Consider the following 20648-nt stretch of genomic DNA (forward strand, 5'->3'; position numbering starts at 1 on the left):
GAACACAGCTGTCACATAAGTTTAGTATTACATGCAGGTAGGAGACCTCTCCACTGATTAATAATGAGAAATCGGATAATGCGAACTAATACAATAACTGTGTGACGTCAGGTTCATGACGGATGCAGCACGCCGGGAGCAGGAGACCATAAAGAAGAAGGCCACACCCAAGTTGTCCCTGTCCATCACGGGCGGAGTGTCCAGGAACAGCACGGCCACACCTCCCCGCCACACCAGCGGTAACCTGACGCCTCCCGTCACGCCCCCCATCACCCCTTCCTCCTCATTCCGCAGCAGCACACCTACAGGTATAACCGGTGTGTGTGTGTGTGTGTGTGTGTGTGTGTGTGTGTGTGTGTGTGTGTGTGTGTGTGTGTGTGTGTGTGTGTGTGTGTGTGTGTGTGTGTGTTCAAACGTATGATTGAAAGGGAAAAAGATGGATTGCTTATATGTGTGATGGGAAAGGATATGTTGAAACTGACTTAGGCAATTTAACCCTACTGACACAAAGAGAAAAAAACATGGGAAGCATATTCATCAAAGTCAGACAGCGCGCTGAAGAGCGAGTGAAGATATTTGTAATGCAAATGGAATGCAGCTTATTTCATAGCTGTCCAATGGCTCTGCATCTCAAAGTGAAAACTACAAAATACCTGCTAGGAGTGCACAAGCCTGCTCATCTTATATTCAGCAGTGTCTCTGTAAACATTAACCATTATTTTTTTGGATATTTCTGGCCAATTCTCTGCTAATACTTGCTCTTTTGTAAATCATCAGGAAAATCTGCTGTCACAGTGGAAAGCTTGTAACCAACCACTATGTTCGTGTGTGTGTGTGTGTGTGTGTGTGTGTGTGTGTGTGTGTGTGTGCACTGTTTGTGTCTTGGGAATGGTGGCTCCTGCAGTGAGCAGACCAGTCAACACTTTGCTAATTACATAGCAGCTGTCACGCTGTGTGTTCGCATGGGGCCGTGTGTTGCACAGCCTAGAAGCAGATGTCCAATTCCAGCCCAAATGGTTCCAAACGTAGTGTTAGGTCTGGGCTTACACATCAGCATGGCTACACACACACACACACATATATATATGTGCGCGCGCGCACACGCCCCCTTTCAACATGTGCCAGGGTGCCATCCATTTCCTCAAGCTGAGGTGCAGCATTTCCTGTGAGATGGTGGGGGGTCAGTGGGCCTTTATGTCTATGTGTGTGTGTGTGTGTGTGTGTGTGTGCATGCATGTGAGTGGAAAATGTTCTGCACTTAGTAAAGCACTTTTTCCAGGCTGAGCAATGGGGATCACTCCCACTTAATGATCTCTTTCTCAGTGCCAATCCCCACATTTTGACTCACAGGCACACACGGAAGCACATCACACCATTTCTGGCTTGTGCGTTCCGTGATATGTGGGCTGCTTATGAATCCGAGCAGGGGACAGCGTGCAGAGAAATGTGTTAATAAAAAGTCACTTATCGTTTTCTGCTTCTCAAATTCCCAGGGCGTTGCATTCCCGTTGGTATGTCGCTATCCCTGTTTCAGCTGGGTTGACAAGTGTTTTTTTGTTCTGCGTGGCTCCATTATGCCTTTAGGCAGCGAGTATGATGAGGAGGAGGTAGACTACGAGGAGTCGGATAGCGATGAGTCGTGGACCACAGAAAGCGCCATCAGCTCTGAGTCCATCCTCAGCTCCATGTCAATGAACGGGGCCGATGAAAAGCCGTTCGCCTGCCCCGTCCCCGGGTGTAAGAAGAGATACAAGGTAAGGCTGAACCTGAGGGCGGAGCAGGCAGTTCCACGAAGGCATGAGGTTTTACTTCTGAATAAATCCACACTAGAACTTTTGTCTGAGTATCACATGTGTTTGAAAAAGCACATTATAAGATCTGAGGGTGATTAATATTTTCTGCTTCACTTAATTTTTTTTTAATTCATTTTTTTAATAACAGCTGGCAACAAAAAACTCATTCAGCTTGCTCACTATCCAAGCTGCTTAACTAATGGACAGTGTGGGAACATTTCTCCCTAATACCCTGAAGACAAAAACAGCAGCGTGGGAAAAGCGACCTTTGTTGTTGAGGGGCATTCACAGAGGATGAGACTAGCAGTGATATAACAACCAGACACCGCAGGACTTCGGCGAAATTCAGGGACTGATGGTGATGACACTGAAGTATCCATTAGTGATGCAGTGGGCGGGTACATAGTTGAAGTTATCCAACTTTAAAGCGGAGAAAGGAAATTGTTGATTGACAGAAAAATGGTAAAATTAGCATGCAAACATGCTAATATGAAGCAGTCTTAAGGTTTACCTTCCTAGTTTAGTAGTTCAGGATGATAACTTTAACTCCCTACCACTAAACACAAAATAGCAGTTTTGCTGATATCATGTAAATCACTTATATTTCTGGGCGTTTTTAGTCTTTATTGTCTTAGGACAATGTATAGAAGACCACAAAGCTGGGAGAGAGAGAGAACAGGGAAAGACATGCAGTAAGTGGCCTCAGGGTGGATTGGCGAGACATCCATCCCTGCATCTGTCTGTGCACTATTAATAAGCAGTACTGTTCAGATTTTAGTGAAACTTGCACCCAGTAATGGGTCTGCACCCAAATTGTGCTTAAGGTCAAATTCATATTTGCAATTCTCAGTAGATTTTAACTCTGGTGGCTTTATGATATAAGGAGACTCAAAGTATTAAACAGCTGGTGCACATGGGATTTTTCTTTTGTGTACCACATGATAACTGACAACTGATCTGCTACCTATTGTTTTAAAATAAAAAAGGCTAATCGATTGAAATCTACCATGTTTTATAATTGTGAATGAGATAAAGTCAACTCACTGGCGCTACTCTATCATGATGTGTGTAGTAAAAAACGAGAGAGGAAAAACAAATGTTGGATGAAGCCTACGTTTAGTGAAATGTTTCACATTTGTATTTTCGTTGTATTTTCATTGGAATTCTGTCCATAAAATCTGGGATAATGCTCTGGTGTTTTATAGATGCTGTGTGCAATCAAAAGTGGTAATTATAACCCCATTTTTCTTCTTCATCTCTGCATGCGACCACTTTCTTCAGAATGTGAATGGTATCAAATACCACGCCAAGAACGGCCACCGCACACAGATTCGTGTGAGGAAACCCTTCAAGTGTCGCTGTGGCAAAAGCTACAAGACCTCGCAGGGCTTGAGGCACCACACCATCAACTTCCACCCGCCCGTCTCCACCGAGATCCTCCGCAAGATTCAAGGCTAAGAGCCCGCGCTCACACCAATCAACTTCCCCTAAAAAAAAAAAAAGAGTCCTGACTTTCCTTTCCCATCCTATGTACACTAAAGGATCAAGTGCATGCTTTAAGTTTTTTTTTTTTTTTTTTTTTAAATCATCTTCTTTTTGTGTGTTACGTTAGTATTTTTTCTATCTATGTTATATCACTTGTATTTTTTTGGGAAACAAAAAAAAACTATCTTTGTAGTATTTTTATTGATGTACATTTGCACATTCGTATATGCTATCACATTATTTTATTTTCTATCATTCGACTTACATAAGGTGCTAACTGTAAAAAAAACAACAGAAAGAAAAGACAAAAAACAAAATGATACGAAAGTAAAGAGGAGAAAAGACGGAGACGTGAAACAGGAAGTGCAACCAAGCCCTGCCTTCCTCCTGCTCAGCTCTGAGTGGGATGAAGTTGGCCTCCAGTGCTGATGTAAGCTCAGCGGTTGTTACACTCCCTTTTGAGCTGCAGAGTCCAGCTGAGCTTAGATCTGTGCCTTCACGGTCATTTGTGGGGGTGAAAGCGCTGGAGTTAAGTTATACTTTTAATAGATATATCGATATATAAACAATAGACAGATATGTATGTGTACATAAAAATATATAAAAGTATTCATGAGCATATACATAGTTACTTTATTTTCAAGCTTTATTTTATATATTTTTGTCAGTGTTTTAGATTTTGTGTTCATTTTTATGTATCAGTAAGTGTTCCTTTCATTCCTCATTTGCTGATTGAGCAATTCTGTCACCTCAGAGGTCAAAGGTCAATCAGCTGGCTGACTTTAGGTTCTGAGTTTTTGTTTCTTTGTTTTCCTTACATGTTCTACAGATTAAGAGCTAATGCTCCTTTCAGTTTGACACCGATCTGTGTGTCGTTTGACCATTTTATCACGTGGAGAACGTATTAGAACACGGCCCGATCCGTATCCGCATTAAGCCATCGTTATCTCCAGCGTTTCTTCATTCACAGTGCCAGAGCTGCGTTCCACACGCTTAGCCACAAAAGTGGGTTAAGCGGCACACTGTATTCCAGTTGCCAAGATCTTTGTAGTTGTTTTGTTTTTTCCATGATCGTTGCCAACAGCTCTCCACTGCCAAACATTGACCATACCATGTGCCTGATGAGGGGATGAGGAGAGAGGGAGGGGGAGGGGGGGAGGAAAGGAAGGTGGATGGGAAGAGTGTTGTAATATTTCCACCCCGGAGGTCGCCCCAGACTTGTGGCAATTATTTTCTTGTACGTCGCACCTCCAAAAAGAAGAAAAAGAAAAAAGTCACGGGAATGAATGGATGTACACGAGAAGAATGTTTTTCACGCATGTTTCTGTGTCGTGTGGAGACGTGTGAAAGAAGAAGGTGGATTTTGTATTTGAAAGAGATTACCATCTACGTGTCGTTTTTGTGCGTGTGTGTTTTAGACAAAAGCATTCCAGTCCATTGTGTGTTCGCGAGAGTGTGAGTGGTGTGTGTTTTCAGCAGTATCCAAGTCATCAGCCTAGAGAGTATTACTGTAATCTGTGTCTCATTGCTCGGATGTGTCATGTTTCTGTGCCTGGCTGCTGGTTCAACTCCTATGGAGCAGGGTGGTTGGCTGGCTTGTTGCTCCTGACTGGGATTTCATCATTCCGAGTGAGAGCGCAGTGCTTCAACTCGCCAAGACACATTTGTTCATTATATCATCATTTCCCTCATTGTACAAAAAAAGTTTAGATTCTGCTCAAGGCTTGCAGCATGAGCCCCCCGTTCATTTGATAGGTACAGTGATCTCCGACATGCACACACCGTCCTGTCCTCCAGTTTGGCTATAGGGATTTTTACTTACACAATGTTGTTAAAAGGCAGACTGCAGGATACGCCACATACCCTCAGCGAGTGTGCTACTACATAAGCACAAATCCATGCCTATTTTAAACCACCTGGAACCTGGATCTGTAAAATCCTGGCACCAGGTTACGAGGACATCTGTGGAGCTGCTAGCCTGAGATGATGATAGAAGACACTTCAGTCCGGCCTTTGAGCGTAGGAGAGAAGGTTCTCTGCGGGGACAGACTGAAAGTTGAGCTGTCAAGCACTCGTAAAAACAAAACCCATCCTCAGCTTCAGACTCGGGAGGGCCACTCGCACATATGGGAGAGGAGAAACGGAGGGTGTGTGCTGGAGGGGAGATGAGGGAGGAACTTCAATATACCGTGTACAGTGAATGTATTGTAACGTGCATCTGTTGTCAAGTGCTTTTAAATTATATTTTCGTATGTAACGTGGAGACTGATGTTTCCTTTTTTTGTACGGGGGTACAACAGGTTCTGAGAAGAGTGACTTGTAAATGATGTCAACCTGTCTTTCTATATAAAAGAGAAGCTGCTTAAATGTAAACAGGAAACGACTGAGAAAAAAAAAAGCAAAATAAAGTAAAAAAGCTCCACATCTCAGACTCGTGTTCATTACTTATTCAGCTCAGAAATGAAGAACAAAGCATCAAAATGCATTTAGACAAGCTGACTTTATTCATAAAGATCTTTGCAGCACCACTTAAACCATTCTCACATGAAAAGGCCTGCATCGGACACGTGACATACATACACAGGTTTGTCTTGTGATGACTGGACATGTGCGTTTCTTTCCTTTTTCTTTTTTTTTTAAAAAGCCTGGTTACAACACGCATAATGACTGAAATAAACAAGCGGTGGTGAGGAAGCCCCGTGAAGACGCACATAAACGACATTCAGTCATGAAGGCTAACAGACTGTGACTGTAAAACATGAAAGTACGTAACAAGTCTAACCCCGTGTCCGGCAGCCAGTTTAGCCAAAAACGAGGTTCATTATCTCCTAAGCCCAGCTTCGTACGGCCGACCTAAGATCAAGAAAGTGCACGCCAGGAAGTAAAACATCATTGGTCCTGTCTTCTTTTAAATATGAGGGAGGTAACGATAAGGGGAGGCGGGTTCACGACGTAATTCACAGGTATCGCCACAATTTATATTTCTTTTCATTTATGTACAGTACATTCAGAATAAAGCCTTATTTAGTGCAGATACATGAAAATGTAGTGCTGTTTTCTTTTGTGTTTAAACCATCTCATACGTACAATATTTCATCTCCACCACACAGTTCTTCACTTTTTATGTACACGCACAGGCGACTCTTTTAAGATGTCACATATTCATATTCACTTTGCATTTATGCTCTTATCTCTCGCGTCTTGCGAAGCATCATACTCTGAGGACAAATAAAGGACGACTCACTGCCTTGGATGATTTCTCACTTGGTGTATGCATGTTCGGAGAAGTTAAAAGAACAGGGACGTTTAGGATGCTTTCCCTCGGAGTCCCAGTTCAGCTTTGTGTCTGTGAATTGTTTTGGAACACAAAATATATATATTTGTGCATTTAATCCCTTGAAGGAGAAAGATGCTAGAAAAGCAAAGGATTGTGGCACTATTCCTGAATGTTAATGATTGTATGTTAACGTGAAAGCTGCTAAATAACTTGGGAGGACTAGCCGCCTAAGTACAAACTCTGCTTCCTTTCAGAAGTAGACTACATTCTCTTAAACGTTCCAAACAAAAAGGAAAAAAAAAAAAAAAACCCCAGAAAAATCACAACAAAAGTGCAAATGATTGTATGTTAACAAGATAAATCAACCAAACCCGAGTCAAAATCAACTAATAGCGACACATATTTACCCATACAGTATGCCGGAACCCCCTCCCCTTCATTCGATTTGCTCAAAGTTGAGGACGTGGCCGTCAAAGTGCGTGAGGACGTGCCGCTCGAAGAGCTGCTGCTGACAGTTGAGCGGGAACTGCTCGGAGCAGACGGGGCACACCTTCCAGTGGCTCTGGACGTGCTGCTCGAAGCTGCGCTGCTCAAAGTGCGGCGGGAAGATCACCTCGCACAGCGGGCAGCGCTTGTGAACGTCACTACTGCGGAAGGGGATGAGGGGAAAATGGATGAGGTCGGGGGTTGGTGGAAGGGGTGATGGATAGATGAGAGAGACAAAAAATTGAAAAAGAAATGTGAGTTTCCGTGTGGATCATTGTAATGGAGTAGGCCTCTTTTGCTCACAGACCAGATTATGACTAAATAATGAAAGCCAGAGACGTGCGCCTCTTGAAAAGCAGCTGTTGAGTCACTTGCAATAAGCAACTGTGTTACCCCCCCTGCAGGGTAATTATTGGCTCTGTGCGCTACTCTTCCCGTAAGAGCAGAAACAGATAAATTAATTCTGTCTTCATGTGATCCTCTATGTTCATAAGGAAGAAATCTCTGACTGTGTCATTTAGCATGTTATGTCATATATACTGGGGTTCAAAATGACGAGGTCTTACTTGAAGCAGTTTAAGTTCTGGAGAGAAAATGAATCAATGGCTACTTTGATACAAATCTTTTTTTTTCCAAGGCAAAAACTCCCAACAAAGCAGCTGTCTGTGCATCTGTTTTTACTGATGCTCTTGTGCGTTACTTTGTTTCATTCTTTATGTGTCGTGTCTTCTAGGACACCTTGTGTTGAAAATGAATGTCCTACCTGGAGTCAAAGCAGAAGCTGCTCCTGGTTTCACTGCGTCTGTTGGGCTGATGATCACAGGACTGCTGAGCCCCATCTCCCACCTTTGGCACACACACACACAAAAAGAAAATTTCCACTATTTGCTCACAGATCTGAATGCTTTAATGAACACCACCTCCAAAGACAATTACAGGAAAAAGGAGTGCAACTAAAGTAAATGAAGCGTGTGTTAGTAAACTATGTGTACCTACGTTTCTATTACATGACAGTAAACAAGGATGCCCCATTATCCGACAGTCTCTAACTCATCTTCTGCCTGTCCTTATGCAAAACCTCCTCTAATTACTCTCCCCCAGCTCTTGTTATCTTCATCTCTCTTGAGCTCTGAAGGAGTGACACTAATTAGAGCTTCATGCAAATGAGTTCAAAGCACCGTCTTTTAAGGCCAAGCTGCATTTCCCTTCGTTTAGCGAGGGAGAAATCCTCCAGAGACGGAGAAGGGTGAAGTAAACGCGGGATTATCGTGGCAACAACAAAAAGCCAGTGTAGGAGAGCAACGGCTGGGATCACATCACAGTGATTTAAAATATCCCTCAAAAGTTATGTAGAGAGGTCAATTAATGCTGCCAATCATGGTTTTGTATTTATTCAGAAATACAATGCATTATTTATATATAACAACACTACATACACTAAATATAAAATTTTAGCCAACAATAGGTTTTTCAGTTTTGAGCTAGATACACCGCTACTCACATTTTGTGGCTCCTCTGGTGGATGCTCGAGGGTCTCGGGGGGACTTGTGCTACGGGAGGGTTGGATGCAGACCACCTCTCGTTCCCAGCCTGGTGCTCCCGGACCCGGGCTAGACGGTGAGATCGGAGGTGCGCAGGGAGGGGTGCAGGATGGAGCCTCAGGTGGGGGACGGGACACGTGCTCAGGGGAAAGTGCAACATCCCCCCGATCTAAAAAGATTAACACATTAAAGCAGCAGGGGAGCAGCAGGGACACAGAGTGCGAGTAAATCATTTCAGTTTCTGACCCGACCTCTTGTGGTGTCGGTGGAGTAAGGATTGCCGTACTGCAGCTCAGCGGGCCTCTGCGGCACCAGCGGCGGAGGGGAGGGATGCTGGGGGTAGGGCAGAGGGTAGCGCAGCACCATTGGCTGCCGGACCTCAGCACCCTGAACAGCAACCTCCTGCTCCCTCTGCCTGGACATGTAACGCTGCAACTGCTACAGAAGAGATGCGAGAGAGCTTTACACTTTACACTTCACGGCCACACCTCATTTAAAAAGTCCTGGATATCCTCCTGATGCTATAAGCGCAGAACCGCAGTCAGTCTCAGTTTTATAAGTCATCAGTTAACATTTCAGCAGAACCTTTCTCACAGTTGGTGAGTGCGTTCATCTTAAGAGTTAAGTTTCCCGTCTACATTGTTTCTGCCCTTTGTGATTATATCTGAAGCAAGCGCATTAGTACCCTACTCATTACTGTAATGGGTGTCAGACTCTGGCTCCCTCTGCTCTGGCTTTGCTGATAGAAGCACTCACCCTCTCCCTTTCTTTGTAACTCCTTCCTTACTCTCCCTATTCCTCCCTGATCTCCTCTCTTTATGACTTCATTAGTGCGCTGCTATCAGGTTTAACATTTAAACCAGGGTTGGGAAGGTGAAACAGACACGTTGTGTGGCATTTGCACCATCTAATGGCACTGTACCAGTGGGCGAAAGAAGCAAGTATAGATGTATTAATTAGAGGAGAGTGGGGAGTGTTGAGTAAGAAAGAAAAAGCTATGGAAATGGTTCATACACCTCCTATAATTGAAAGCAATGACACTGGTCTGGGCTTCAGCTCAGTCTACATTGTCTAAGTATGTGAATTTGATTGTAAGTAAGAGCTATGTTGAGGCTAAAGTTTTATAACCTTAAGTTGAGGTCATTGTTGAAATATGCACAGTTTTACCTGCAATGAATAGATTCATTTATGCACAACTTGTGCCTGCTTAGAAATCAGAGTATGCAAAAGTTTCTAGAGTGCTCGGGCACTATGTGTGGAGAGAGTGCATTAACATTTTCACTGTTTTTAGACCGATTTCCATGGTGACAGTTGATTTTTCTCCTCTTTTCAGGCCAATATGGCCACAATTTATGTGCAGACAAGTGGAAAACCTGAATGAAAGTGCTGAGTTGCTGTTAAAGCAACAATGTTGCATTGAAATTCATTTAGAGAACACTGGTGGTGGCATCTTTACCTCCTGTAATTGCTCTTTGTCTCTGAGAGCCTGGGCAAGGTTGCGTTTCAGTTCGGTGACCTCGCTGGCTCTCTCTGCCATTTGGACCTAGTGAAATAGATAAAGACAATCAACTCACAGCACAGTGCATCTCAGCATTTTTTTTCATTTGACGTACAGACCTGTAAGATGGGCTCAAGAATCCCTTTATCAACAGCTCCACTCATGTTCAACTGTATTATCTTAAACTCATTTAAAACCAGGATTTGCCTACACTTTACTCTTACCAATTATTTTCAGATTAGCAATTTCATCCTCAACGTTTAGCTGTGGCTCAATTTAATAACAGCTCGTTTAATCTATTATGTGTTGATAGCATTTGTTTTTGTTTAGTTGTTTCAGTTTTTCCAAAACTTTTATTTTTATTCTAACTGCAAATCTGTATGGTTAGCCAATAATTTTAATTGCCAACCATAGTTTTAACTAATAATCTTCAACTTTTTCCCCCTTAGTTGTACAATACCGCTGAAGGGCTGTACAGCTCAGGAGTATTTTCATCACGCCACCGGGCGGGGTAGCATGGACACCCAAGTTTGTGAACATGATGACTTAAGAACGATGCAATATAGGATTTTCAAATGCATACCATAGGAGCATCTACTGAAAATCTCAGACCAGTTTGAACGATTTTGATCTTGACCTCAAAGTCAGGATCAGAGGTCAAGTTTTTTGAAAATTCTGTCTACGTGATAACTTGAGGCCGATGTGGCCAAGGATTTTTTCAAATTGATACCATAGGTGCTCTTATCTAGTATTAGGCTATGGGATAGCATTGGCGACCACCAGTATTTTTATTCATACGATTCATACAGCTTTTAGTTGATAATAACCGCTTTACTTGTTGCTTTTATTTTGTGCCAACTTGAGAAGACCAAAATCAGCCTTCATACAGCCAGGTAAGTGAAAATATTTGGTTTTAATTTCACCTGGTGCAGCCTCAGATGTGTGGGCCTTGCTATAAAACACATAACATAACATAAAGCTGAAGCGGACCAGGGGATCGTAGTAAATCTCTTAGCCTCTAACAGAACTGACCCTGTGGGATAGTTTACATGGCCCGTTGCCCGTCTTCTCTAATTTCACCCCATTTCAAAGGTTCCAGATTCCCTCCCTTCCCATGGTTTCTCTTTCTGCTCAATGTCCATCTGTCTATCCCAATTTTTTCTCTCTTAAATTCTGTTCGCTTCTTTTGCTTCCCCCACTTGTTCTCTTTCATCTCCTTTTGTCCTCTCTCGTGTTTTCCTTCTATCATAAATTTACGGCACGGCATTAGAAGGTTAAGTTCAGGTGAAGGGAGTCCGCAGCAATGTAGTACTATGCACCCCCCCCCCCACCACACACTTCATCCTATTCCTCTCCCTCTCTCCTTCCTCTGGGTGGCTGATGTAAACAGCCGTAAAGCATGCCGCTCTGCGGCTGCCTCGCTTGTCAGTCTCCGGGGCCATTAAGAGCAGCTTGGGACCCGGGGTGCTCGCCCCAGACAGGAGACTCTATCAAAGTTGAGGGAGAGCCGTATTTACAGCGCCGATAAACACACACTCACTCATGGAGATTAAATGCTATTTGGTACTTTAGTGGAGGTTCGCATTCAAAATGCAAGGTCTCTACTGAATCACGCACACATACCACACATGCTGGCTCACCCATTGGAAGGTATGGTCCATACTGTAAGTAGTAGAGCAGTTAGACATTTGTTGTTCTTCAGGCTTTGTGGTTCAGCAAATTCCATTTGAATGACTGGGTATTACATTAAAGTGTTTATGCATGGCACAGCAGACCGTCGTACAACAATGTTTTTCAGGCAGCTGTGTTTTATTTTAATGGTAGATTGTGCATAAAAGAGCATTAAACTGAATTTGACAATGAAAGCAGCACAGAGGGAGCCATGCATGTTAAGTGAAGATTTAAAAAAAGAAAGAAAGAAAAAAAATCTACCAATAGTAGAGGTACAAATCCCCACAATATGATATTATCACAATACATGATAGCATGTATATAGCATGATATGATATTATTGCAATTTTTAACAATTTGTTATACACTGAGTATAGATATATAACATACAGGAGTGTCCCAAAATGCACTATATACTTCGTTTTTTCTAATTCATTTCAGGTTTTATTTGGAAAGACTTGAGGCCATGAGCATATGACAGTTTTGGTTTTACAGTTTTTGTAAGCGTATCATTTTTGTGCCCATGGTCCGCCAAGTGACACTGGAGCAGCATTGCAAAATTTCCTACTTAGCAAGAAGCTTTTCAGTCCCCGACGACACTGCTCCAGCACATAACACAATTTATGCAATCCGTGGCAAATTTCTCAAAACAGGATCTGTTCTTGACAAATCACGCAGCAGAACTCCTGCTATTACCACCAGTGATGAAAACACTGAACTCCTGGAGCAGGAGCAAAGCCAGGGAAGTCTATACAGAGCGCTGCACTGGAACTGCACTATGTGGCGGCATACAGCTAGCCTTCAAGGTGCTGGAACATTAAGGCAAGTCTAGCAGGTAAAACTGCAACCACTCCTTTGTTGATGCTAAAAATATGAATAAACTCAGTTTCTGTAATTTGTATGAATTTATTAAAATTGTATAGTGAAATCTGTATATTGTGAATATACTGCAAATTATGTCCTCAAAGTTGTACTTTGTCAGTATTTATTTTAACCAGTATATCTCATTTCTGTTACTTTTTGCTGTGGAATGAGACCCAACACCCTCACAATCACATTCTCTCAGAGCTTTACTTAATCTTAAGGTTATGTCTTTGTGTCTTACTCTGAATCGCTCCTCCTCGTCAGCCAGCCGTTGTTTGAGTGTCTCGTTGATTGCGCACTGCTCCCTCCATTTCTCCTCCATCATTGCCAGCTCCTCCTCCACTGAACGAGTCTGCTCCTTCTCTGCCTCTTCCATGCACCTCTCCTCTACCTCCAGCAGCCCCTGCTCCTCGGCACCGTCCCTCAGCTCCTCCATATTCAGGGCCCCTTCCACCTCACTGTTTTCCTCAGCGCCCAGCCTCTCGTTCTCCACTTCTACCCAACTCGCCATCCTCAGGCTCTCTTCTGGCAGGCTCTCCTTCCACTCCTCTTTTTCATTCTCTTTGTCTTTTTCATTATCATCCATTTGTTTAACTTGACTTTCAACCTTCACCTCAGCTTTCTCTTCAAGTGTATTCAGTGTCTTCTGCTCCTCCTTCTCTGTGCACACTTGTGTATCAGCATTTGTGACTTCCTTGTTGCTGACGTCTGGAGTGATTGTCATCTCAACAGCTTCTTGTAGGACTGCCGCAGCTATATTTCCTGTAAAAACACAAAGTTACAATTAAACCTATTTAAATGTAAAGAGTTTTACACAGAGAAATATGAGCTGAAGGCATTAACCATAATTCAGCTCCTTGGCATTGGGTGGAAAACAGTGGGTCTTTCACTGAAACCCTGTGGAGAAATCTGCAGCAGCACAAGTACAAGGGTACAGAGTGGAGTTTTTATGAGCGAACTTATTGCAGCCTGGCAAAAGTGATCCAGAGGTGCACAAGGACACGAGAGAGAGACTGCCAAAATAAAAATTAGGCGTTTGATTTCAGTCAAGTACGGAGGTGGAAACATTATGTTTTGTGGCTATTTTTCTGCTAAAGATACAGGATGACTTTCCCAAAAACCCAAAAAGAATCCACACAAACATGTGGCAAACATGCAAACGCCACACAGAAAAGCACTGGCCAGATGGTGGAGTCAAACTGTAAGGCAACAGTGCTTTAGCAAATGACGTGGTTCTGATGAATTCATCAAGCCATGACCTCCAGCTTACAATGGGGCAGTTTTTAGCTGAATGTGAAGTGGTTAGGTTAAGAATTAGTGCCTCCAAGTGTGAGGCTGAAAAAGGGTAGAGTGCCCACTCCAGGTTGGGAATGATTTGTTGTCTCAAGTGGAGGAGTTTAGGTATCCTGGCGTCTTGTTCACCAGTTAGGGGAGAGTGACATGTGGATTGGTGCGATATAAGCAGTGATACGAATGCCAAACTGGTCTGTTGTGGTAAAGAGAAAGCCGAGTATGAAAATGAAGCTGTCGATTTACTGACTGATCTTGTTCCTACTCTCACCTATGGTCGTGGGAAACTGAGATTGTGAATACAGGTCCGCAGAGATAAGGTAAGGAACTCAGTCATTCACTCAGAATGACTGAGCTGCTACTCTTCCACATTGAAAGGAGGCAGTTGAAGTGGTCAGCCAGAAATGCTAGAGAAATTACATCTCTTGACTGGAGAAGGAGGCTGGGGAGAAGGAGGTCTTGGCGTCTTTGCTGTCTCCCCAACCTAGACCTGGATAAATGGCAGAAAATGGACAGATGGAATATGCCCTTTATCTGAATGTATGTACCTCCTGTTGGTGACTCTGGACTAGGGGTCAGTGGCTCCAGTGTTGTCTCAGTAGATGCATTTCTCTTTGGCTCCTGCAAAGATATACACATCAATGAAATGCAATTTTGCTGGTTTAGGCACATATGGAACTGAACGAAATGTTTCTTTTCAGCCTGATGAGCATTGCTAAAAATTACTCACCCCTTGGGACTCCGCTGTGTTCAGTTTGGCCACCTGTCTGCGGAGGCGCTGACACTCCCGGTACTTCTCCTTATAGTGCTCTGCAGCCATGTGGAGACGCAGCTTCAGCTCCTCCACTTCCCTCTGCAGCTCAGCCTCTGCCTCTGACACCACAATCATGCTGGGGGTCATGTCCCCATTGGTCCCAACACCCTGAACACACAGTGTTAAAAAAATTGATTAAATAAAAACAAACAAAAAAAAGTATTTGTGAATTCATTTATCTCCATTTTAATATAACAAATATTTGAGACTCAGAACGACTAAGGCAGGAGCTTTGTAATCTAACACAGTTCAAACTGTTCAGCAATAAATTATAAACAAACAAAAAAAAGGCTCAACGCCAAAATCTTCTTTGCACTGTGTTCTTTGTTAAAATGGTAAACAGTTAAAATTTCTCTTGCTTAAATCGGTTGTCCTCAGTTCTCATATAAAAATCATCCATCTAAATAAAACTGAAAAGTGTGAAAATTCCTTTCCATGTTTAGCTACAGATTTCCCTAAACTTCTTTTCCCTAAACACAGGGACAGATATTAAGGAAGTCGACCACTGACCACTTCCTTCTGTGCAGTGCTCCTCATGCGGTCAAGCTGGCTCTCCATGCGTTGGCACTCTGCCTGGGCATCAGCTAAACTGGCACGGAGCTTGTCGGCTTCTAAGCGGGCGCGGTAAAGCTCGGTCATCGTGTGGTCGCGAGTACTGGCTGAGTCACGCAGCTCCGAGGCTAGCAGAGAGGCCTGTTGCCGGGATGCCTGGAGCTGCTCCTCAGCCTGACGGAGCTGCTCACGTACACGGGCCAGCTCTGCCTAAAGACAGAAAGAAGAAATTTAAATATAGTGCAACTGATTTTACTAAAGCTATACCATCAAAATGCTAACCCTGCGATTAGTGGACATTTTTGTTTACATTTTGAGTACTACTTTAGTGTTGCCAGCAATAATATGCACAAGCACTTTTACTTTGTCAGCTTTGTGTGCCAGCAGCTCTTTCTCCAGACTGTCTCTCTGTGCAACGCAGGCCCTGAGCCTCTCCAGCTCCTCTTGGAACTGAGCGATGGTCACCTCCCGGTTCAGCTCCACCGCCTTTAGCATCTGAAGCTCTGCGCTCAGCTTAGTGTTCTCCAGTTCTGTGCTGCGCAGGTGGGCCTACACATATGGCGAAACAGTTAAACAGAACTGGTCAAGTAAGAATGCAGACAAAAACACACCCTCGGCTGGTACAAAAAAAAAAAAAAAAAGTCAGCCTTTCACGTAAAACACTTCTTCACCTTATAAAGATCTCGCTCATCCTTCTCATTCTTCAGCTGGCTCTCCAGACTGTCTCTCTCTGCTGTCAGCTTCTTTAAGCGATCACGCAGACTGAAAGACATATTGAAAAACAACTTCTTTAGTGCTTTCTTGTGTCTCATATTATAAATCTAAAGTTTTCTTACAAAAAGCTATTTAGTGATTAAGTGGACACCTTAAACATGGCTTTACTGATGGGTATAATCTATGTGTGTATAAGGCCGGAAAATATCAAATGAGAGCCATCAGATGCCAGTGAAATATGTTAAAGCCAGGCTGACATATTCCTGTGCAGCATCTGGCACAATTTTGTATGCATGTTTAAACCTGGGAAGTAAACACGCATGCAAAACTATTCTACACATATTCCACATCTGTGAGGCTGATGTTAAGCTTGCTTAGATTTATGTAAACAGTCTGTCTTCAAATGGATGACTGATGGTTAAATGTTGCCATTCTTCACTCACCAATCCAGCTCTGTCTCCTTTTGCAGGCCCCTCTGAGTGACTCCCAGCAGGTCCTCCTCTAGCTGGCGTACCCGGTCCGTAGCCTCTGTCAGCCTCCGCCTTACCTCCTCCCTCTCTTCTGACAGGCCCTGTGAAGAACGCAGCAGCTCCTGCGGGCCAGAGAGGTAGCTGTACATCAGCCTGACAGCCACTACAGTCAATCTCAGTAGCTGAAGAGCTCTATTATAGCCCTGCCAAACCCATTCACTATATTTCAAATACTACTGTCTCTATATATTTCTTATCATTTGTACAGCATAAATAGAATTTTTTTTTAATCAAAAGTTATGGTCAGAAGCTTAAACACACACAAACACTCCTCTTGGCCACGAACATCATAATAATTATGGACTTTTTGTGATTTTCTTTAACTGTCCTTTTTTCAGGATCTTTAAGGACTTTAAAAACAAGAATTGGGTGTAAAAGTTTGAATTTATTTTGGATTTTCCCAAATCCTTCTCTCAAACATGTCAAAAGTATACATACAAGCTCATACATATACATACATTCACTTATATCTTTTGTGAAGTGGTACTGAAGGTTCTACATCATCTTGACAACAAATTGTAGCTTCAGTTCGCCATAAAAAGCATTTATTTGACAGCACATATTGGACTGATCGTTAGTTAGAACAATGGGAAAGTCCAAGGAACTCAGTGAAGAGAGGGAAGTCTAAATTTACACAAGTTGGGAGGGTCTTTGGGAGACATTTGCAAAGAACTACAGATTTCAAGATCATCAGCTCAAACAACTGTATGTAACTCCGCTGTGTCTTTACCAAGGTTTGGAACTATCACCCTCAGATGAAAGGAATTTTGTTAGGATGTTCAGGATCAACCCAGGAAACACAAATCACCACTGTCCACAGTGAAGCAAGTTTTACATTGGCATAGACTTAGAGGGTGCTGACCAGGAAAGAATCCTCTGCTCCAAAACTGACACCTTCAAACTTGACTGAAATTTATAGCTGCCCACATGGACTAATGTCACATAATGCCTTCATCGTCTCATGTGACTTTTATGCTCACACAAAACAAAGATAGACAAGATAGATTACTGGAGGAATAAAGATGAGGCTTTCAAACCTAAGAATGCTGTACCAACTGTCAAGCATGGTAGTTGTAACATCATGCTCGGTGGCTGGTTTCCTGCCAGTCATACTGGTACACTACATGGAATGGATGGTATAATGAAAGAGGAGTACCTTCAAATTCTTCAACTTGGACACATGGGTGTTCCAATGGAACAATGATCTCAAACACACATCAAAACTGGTTTTGGATTGTATTAAGTTTATGGAATAGCCTTCCACAAGTCTTGATCACAATCCCACTGAAAACTCTTGGACTATGCTTAAGTGCCAGATCTGTGCCAGGAAGCCAGCCGATTTAAATGAAACTTTTCCAGGAAGAGTGGTCAAATATTAATCTGAATTATGCCAGAAAAAAAAGTCTGATGGAGGTATTATTTGTTAAGGGACATTTAACCAAATATTAAAAGTTTTTTTAGTCTGTGCAACTTGTGTATCCAATTCTTGTTTGTCATTAAAGATCTAAACTATGCAACCATGCCATCCTTTAAAAAGTTGAAAGAAATCATTAAAAGCCCCAAATTAACATTGCATTTGTGCCCACGATGACTGTATGTAAACTTCTGACCACAACTGTATTTAATTATTTATTACTGTTCTCGACCTCTACGGCATATTTCTAGTGCAGCTGTAACATGTGAATTCCCCTCTAGGGGTTCAATAAAGCCTTATCTCATCACTCATAAATAACTGGTTACAAGTTATGACTCATTAAGTCTTTTGTTGGACACAAAGCACAGAATAACTATGTAGATTCCAAAAAAAATGTTCAGTAGCATCCTGTAGTGGAAGTACAAAACAATTTACTGCTATCAAACAACACATTATATCAGTTTTGTTTTCTCCGTGTGGTGTGCCTGCAGAGGAAATACCTTGTTTGAATTTGCTGCGAATTAGCAGTGAACGACATTAAATCATGCATAGCTAATATTGGTTGTGACAGGACAACATACCTGTGCACACACCCTTCCTTTATTTTGTAGTATGAGCCCTTAACACACCCATTCTCTTTCACACACTAGGAAAGACAGACACACAGTTACACAGTCAAGGACATACAAGAGACAGACAGAGTGCACATGCACACTCCAACGCATACTCAGGCCCGTCTCCCTCTGGGCTTGGCTCTGCATAGATTACTGTATGATTTTTACGGCTGGCGTTTGGGAAGCACTTTAGCAGTGCGTAAAGACCTTATAAAAAGTATAGTCGTAAAATTAGCAGCCACAAAATATGTACTTATGTTTTCACGTTAAGAAACTCAAAGGATATTTTCATCAGCGAGCCACGAGCTAACGCACCTACTGTAAATGTTTTACAAATGACACACACACCCCTATTCACACAGGTCGTATATCTGCAGATGGACATGCCTGTTGAATGAAAAGCAGCATGGTAATAACAGAGCGTGTGTGTGTAATTTATGGCGATTTTGTCCTTCATAAAAAAAAAAAGAAAGAAAAAAAGGGGGGAAAAAAGGAGCAACAGACTAACTCAAAGCAGCCTGTGGATCTACACCAGGAAGCTGCACTAGGGGGCGATAAGAGACTGGCTTCAAGCTCAGAAAAACCTGGCAACTTTCTGGGTTTCACTTCTCTCTGCCAACTCCCCTCTCCTACTTTTATTGAGCTAGCTTGAGGTGACTGTTTTTAGGCGTGTGTGCCAAGCTACTGCTTATCAAATGAGGATCTCATAAAATGCTAAAATGTGACTCATCCTGGTGAGTGAGTGAAGAAGGTGTGAGGGACATAGCGGACGAACTGGGTGTAGAAGTTTTTTTTTGTTTTTTTTTTAAACTTTATTCATTTTGACAGATTTTTCTAAACGTATCATTTTAACTTGGATTTAAAATTTATTTCCTCGTCATGCCAATTAAGAAACTCTGAGGGAGAGAGAAAAAAAGCGAGAGGGAAGAAAATAAGACAGTGAGAAAGCAGTGGCCACTGCATCGCGTGACTGAGTGGTGTTTGTCCCTCAGGCTGGGCAGGGCTCTTTTTTCAGACAGGCGGTTTTGCGGACTACCCTCCTCTCATTCCACACACAGACTAAAAGGGTTTGCAAGCGGGTGGCATAATGAGTGCGTTTGTGTGTGTGTGTGTGCATGCTTGTGCATGTGTAAATGCACATTAGAGGGGCCCTGTTGTGTAGAACCTGAATGTGAATGTGACAGCCTAAGGGGACGGAGGGGACGGGGGTTTGTGCAGGCGCATGCACGTGGGTGTGTGTGTGCGTTTGACGTCATGTTTGTTCACTCTGTGGTTGCGATGGCATCGTCCCTGACGCCAGATGCCCAAGAAAAACTGTGTCCCAATTCCGTTCTGGCCCACTGAGTCAGGTCGTTAAAGAGGGAGAAAAAGACACACACAAACACATGCACAAACAGACACACACTGAGCAGCTTTTTGTGTGTCTGTCAAACATGGAAACAGATTATACATGAATTTAGCCCTTTGAAGTTTTCAGACCTATGATCACTGGTGAGGAACTGGCTCCAAGCCTGTGTCCATCTACACACTCACCTGTACACACCCATACACTAAATACAACTACACACACACACCGAAACTGTCTTAACTCTCTTCAGTCTCAAGGTTGCATATATACCGTTTATTTATTTTATCCATGTACGGACATTTGAACTCTATTGAGTATTCCCAAATATTTTTGCTACTACGGGGCTTAGGGCGAGTGAAGACTTCAGATTTTTTAAATACTATTCTAAATAAAACTTCTGACTTTTAAACTGAAGACAGAATGAGCTCTGTTACTTAACGTTAGGAATATTAATTGCTTGGTTTGTGGGTTGGCTGAGGTTACCATCGGACATTAAAACAAGTTCATCATTGTTGGTGATGACAACAAGCAGATGAGAGATGTAGGCTCTGGGGCTAATCCAACATTGCTGACGTAGGCCTGTCATGTCACAACTGGATAAAAACCTGTGGGCTATTTTAAGGGTGGGAACATTGCTCAGGGTTCCAAATTTAACCGCAATTAAAAAAAAAAACGAAAAGAAAAAACGAGAAATACCAGTTATTTATTTTTAGACTCATTAATTAGGATGGACACTTATACAGGAGTTTTCTACTCC

General features: G+C 42.7%; 2 protein-coding genes across 3 annotated transcripts in view; one reads left to right on the top strand and one right to left on the bottom strand.

Annotated features, from left to right (window-relative positions):
• The window catches only part of LOC308384369 (juxtaposed with another zinc finger protein 1), a 24753-nt gene extending 17878 nt beyond the window's left edge, over nt 1–6875 (top strand). Inside the window, exons 5-7 of the mRNA XM_080862877.1 lie at nt 112–308; nt 1585–1754; nt 3075–6875. Coding sequence (XP_080719003.1) covers nt 112–308; nt 1585–1754; nt 3075–3251 — 544 coding nt within the window. The 3' untranslated portion in view covers nt 3252–6875. The remainder of the gene's footprint in view (nt 1–111; nt 309–1584; nt 1755–3074) is intronic.
• The window catches only part of tax1bp1a (Tax1 (human T-cell leukemia virus type I) binding protein 1a), a 23923-nt gene continuing 9760 nt past the window's right edge, over nt 6486–20648 (bottom strand). The window contains exons 6-18 of one of the 2 annotated variants that reach the window (XM_080862871.1): nt 16429–16577; nt 15943–16033; nt 15635–15820; nt 15230–15481; nt 14636–14827; nt 14454–14526; nt 12857–13377; nt 10039–10125; nt 8834–9020; nt 8543–8751; nt 7805–7887; nt 6963–7202; nt 6486–6624 (exon numbers count right to left, since the gene is read on the bottom strand). In XM_080862871.1, coding sequence (XP_080718997.1) covers nt 6992–7202; nt 7805–7887; nt 8543–8751; nt 8834–9020; nt 10039–10125; nt 12857–13377; nt 14454–14526; nt 14636–14827; nt 15230–15481; nt 15635–15820; nt 15943–16033; nt 16429–16577 — 2241 coding nt within the window. In that variant the 3' untranslated portion in view covers nt 6486–6624; nt 6963–6991. Of the gene's footprint in view, nt 6625–6962; nt 7203–7804; nt 7888–8542; nt 8752–8833; nt 9021–10038; nt 10126–12856; nt 13378–14453; nt 14527–14635; nt 14828–15229; nt 15482–15634; nt 15821–15942; nt 16034–16428; nt 16578–20648 lie in introns of those variants that run through there. The other variant, XM_080862870.1, reaches the window with a different exon arrangement.

Source organism: Rhamphochromis sp. 'chilingali' (genome assembly GCF_963969265.1).
Source record: "Rhamphochromis sp. 'chilingali' genome assembly, chromosome: 17".
NCBI lineage: Eukaryota > Metazoa > Chordata > Actinopteri > Cichliformes > Cichlidae > Rhamphochromis > Rhamphochromis sp. 'chilingali'.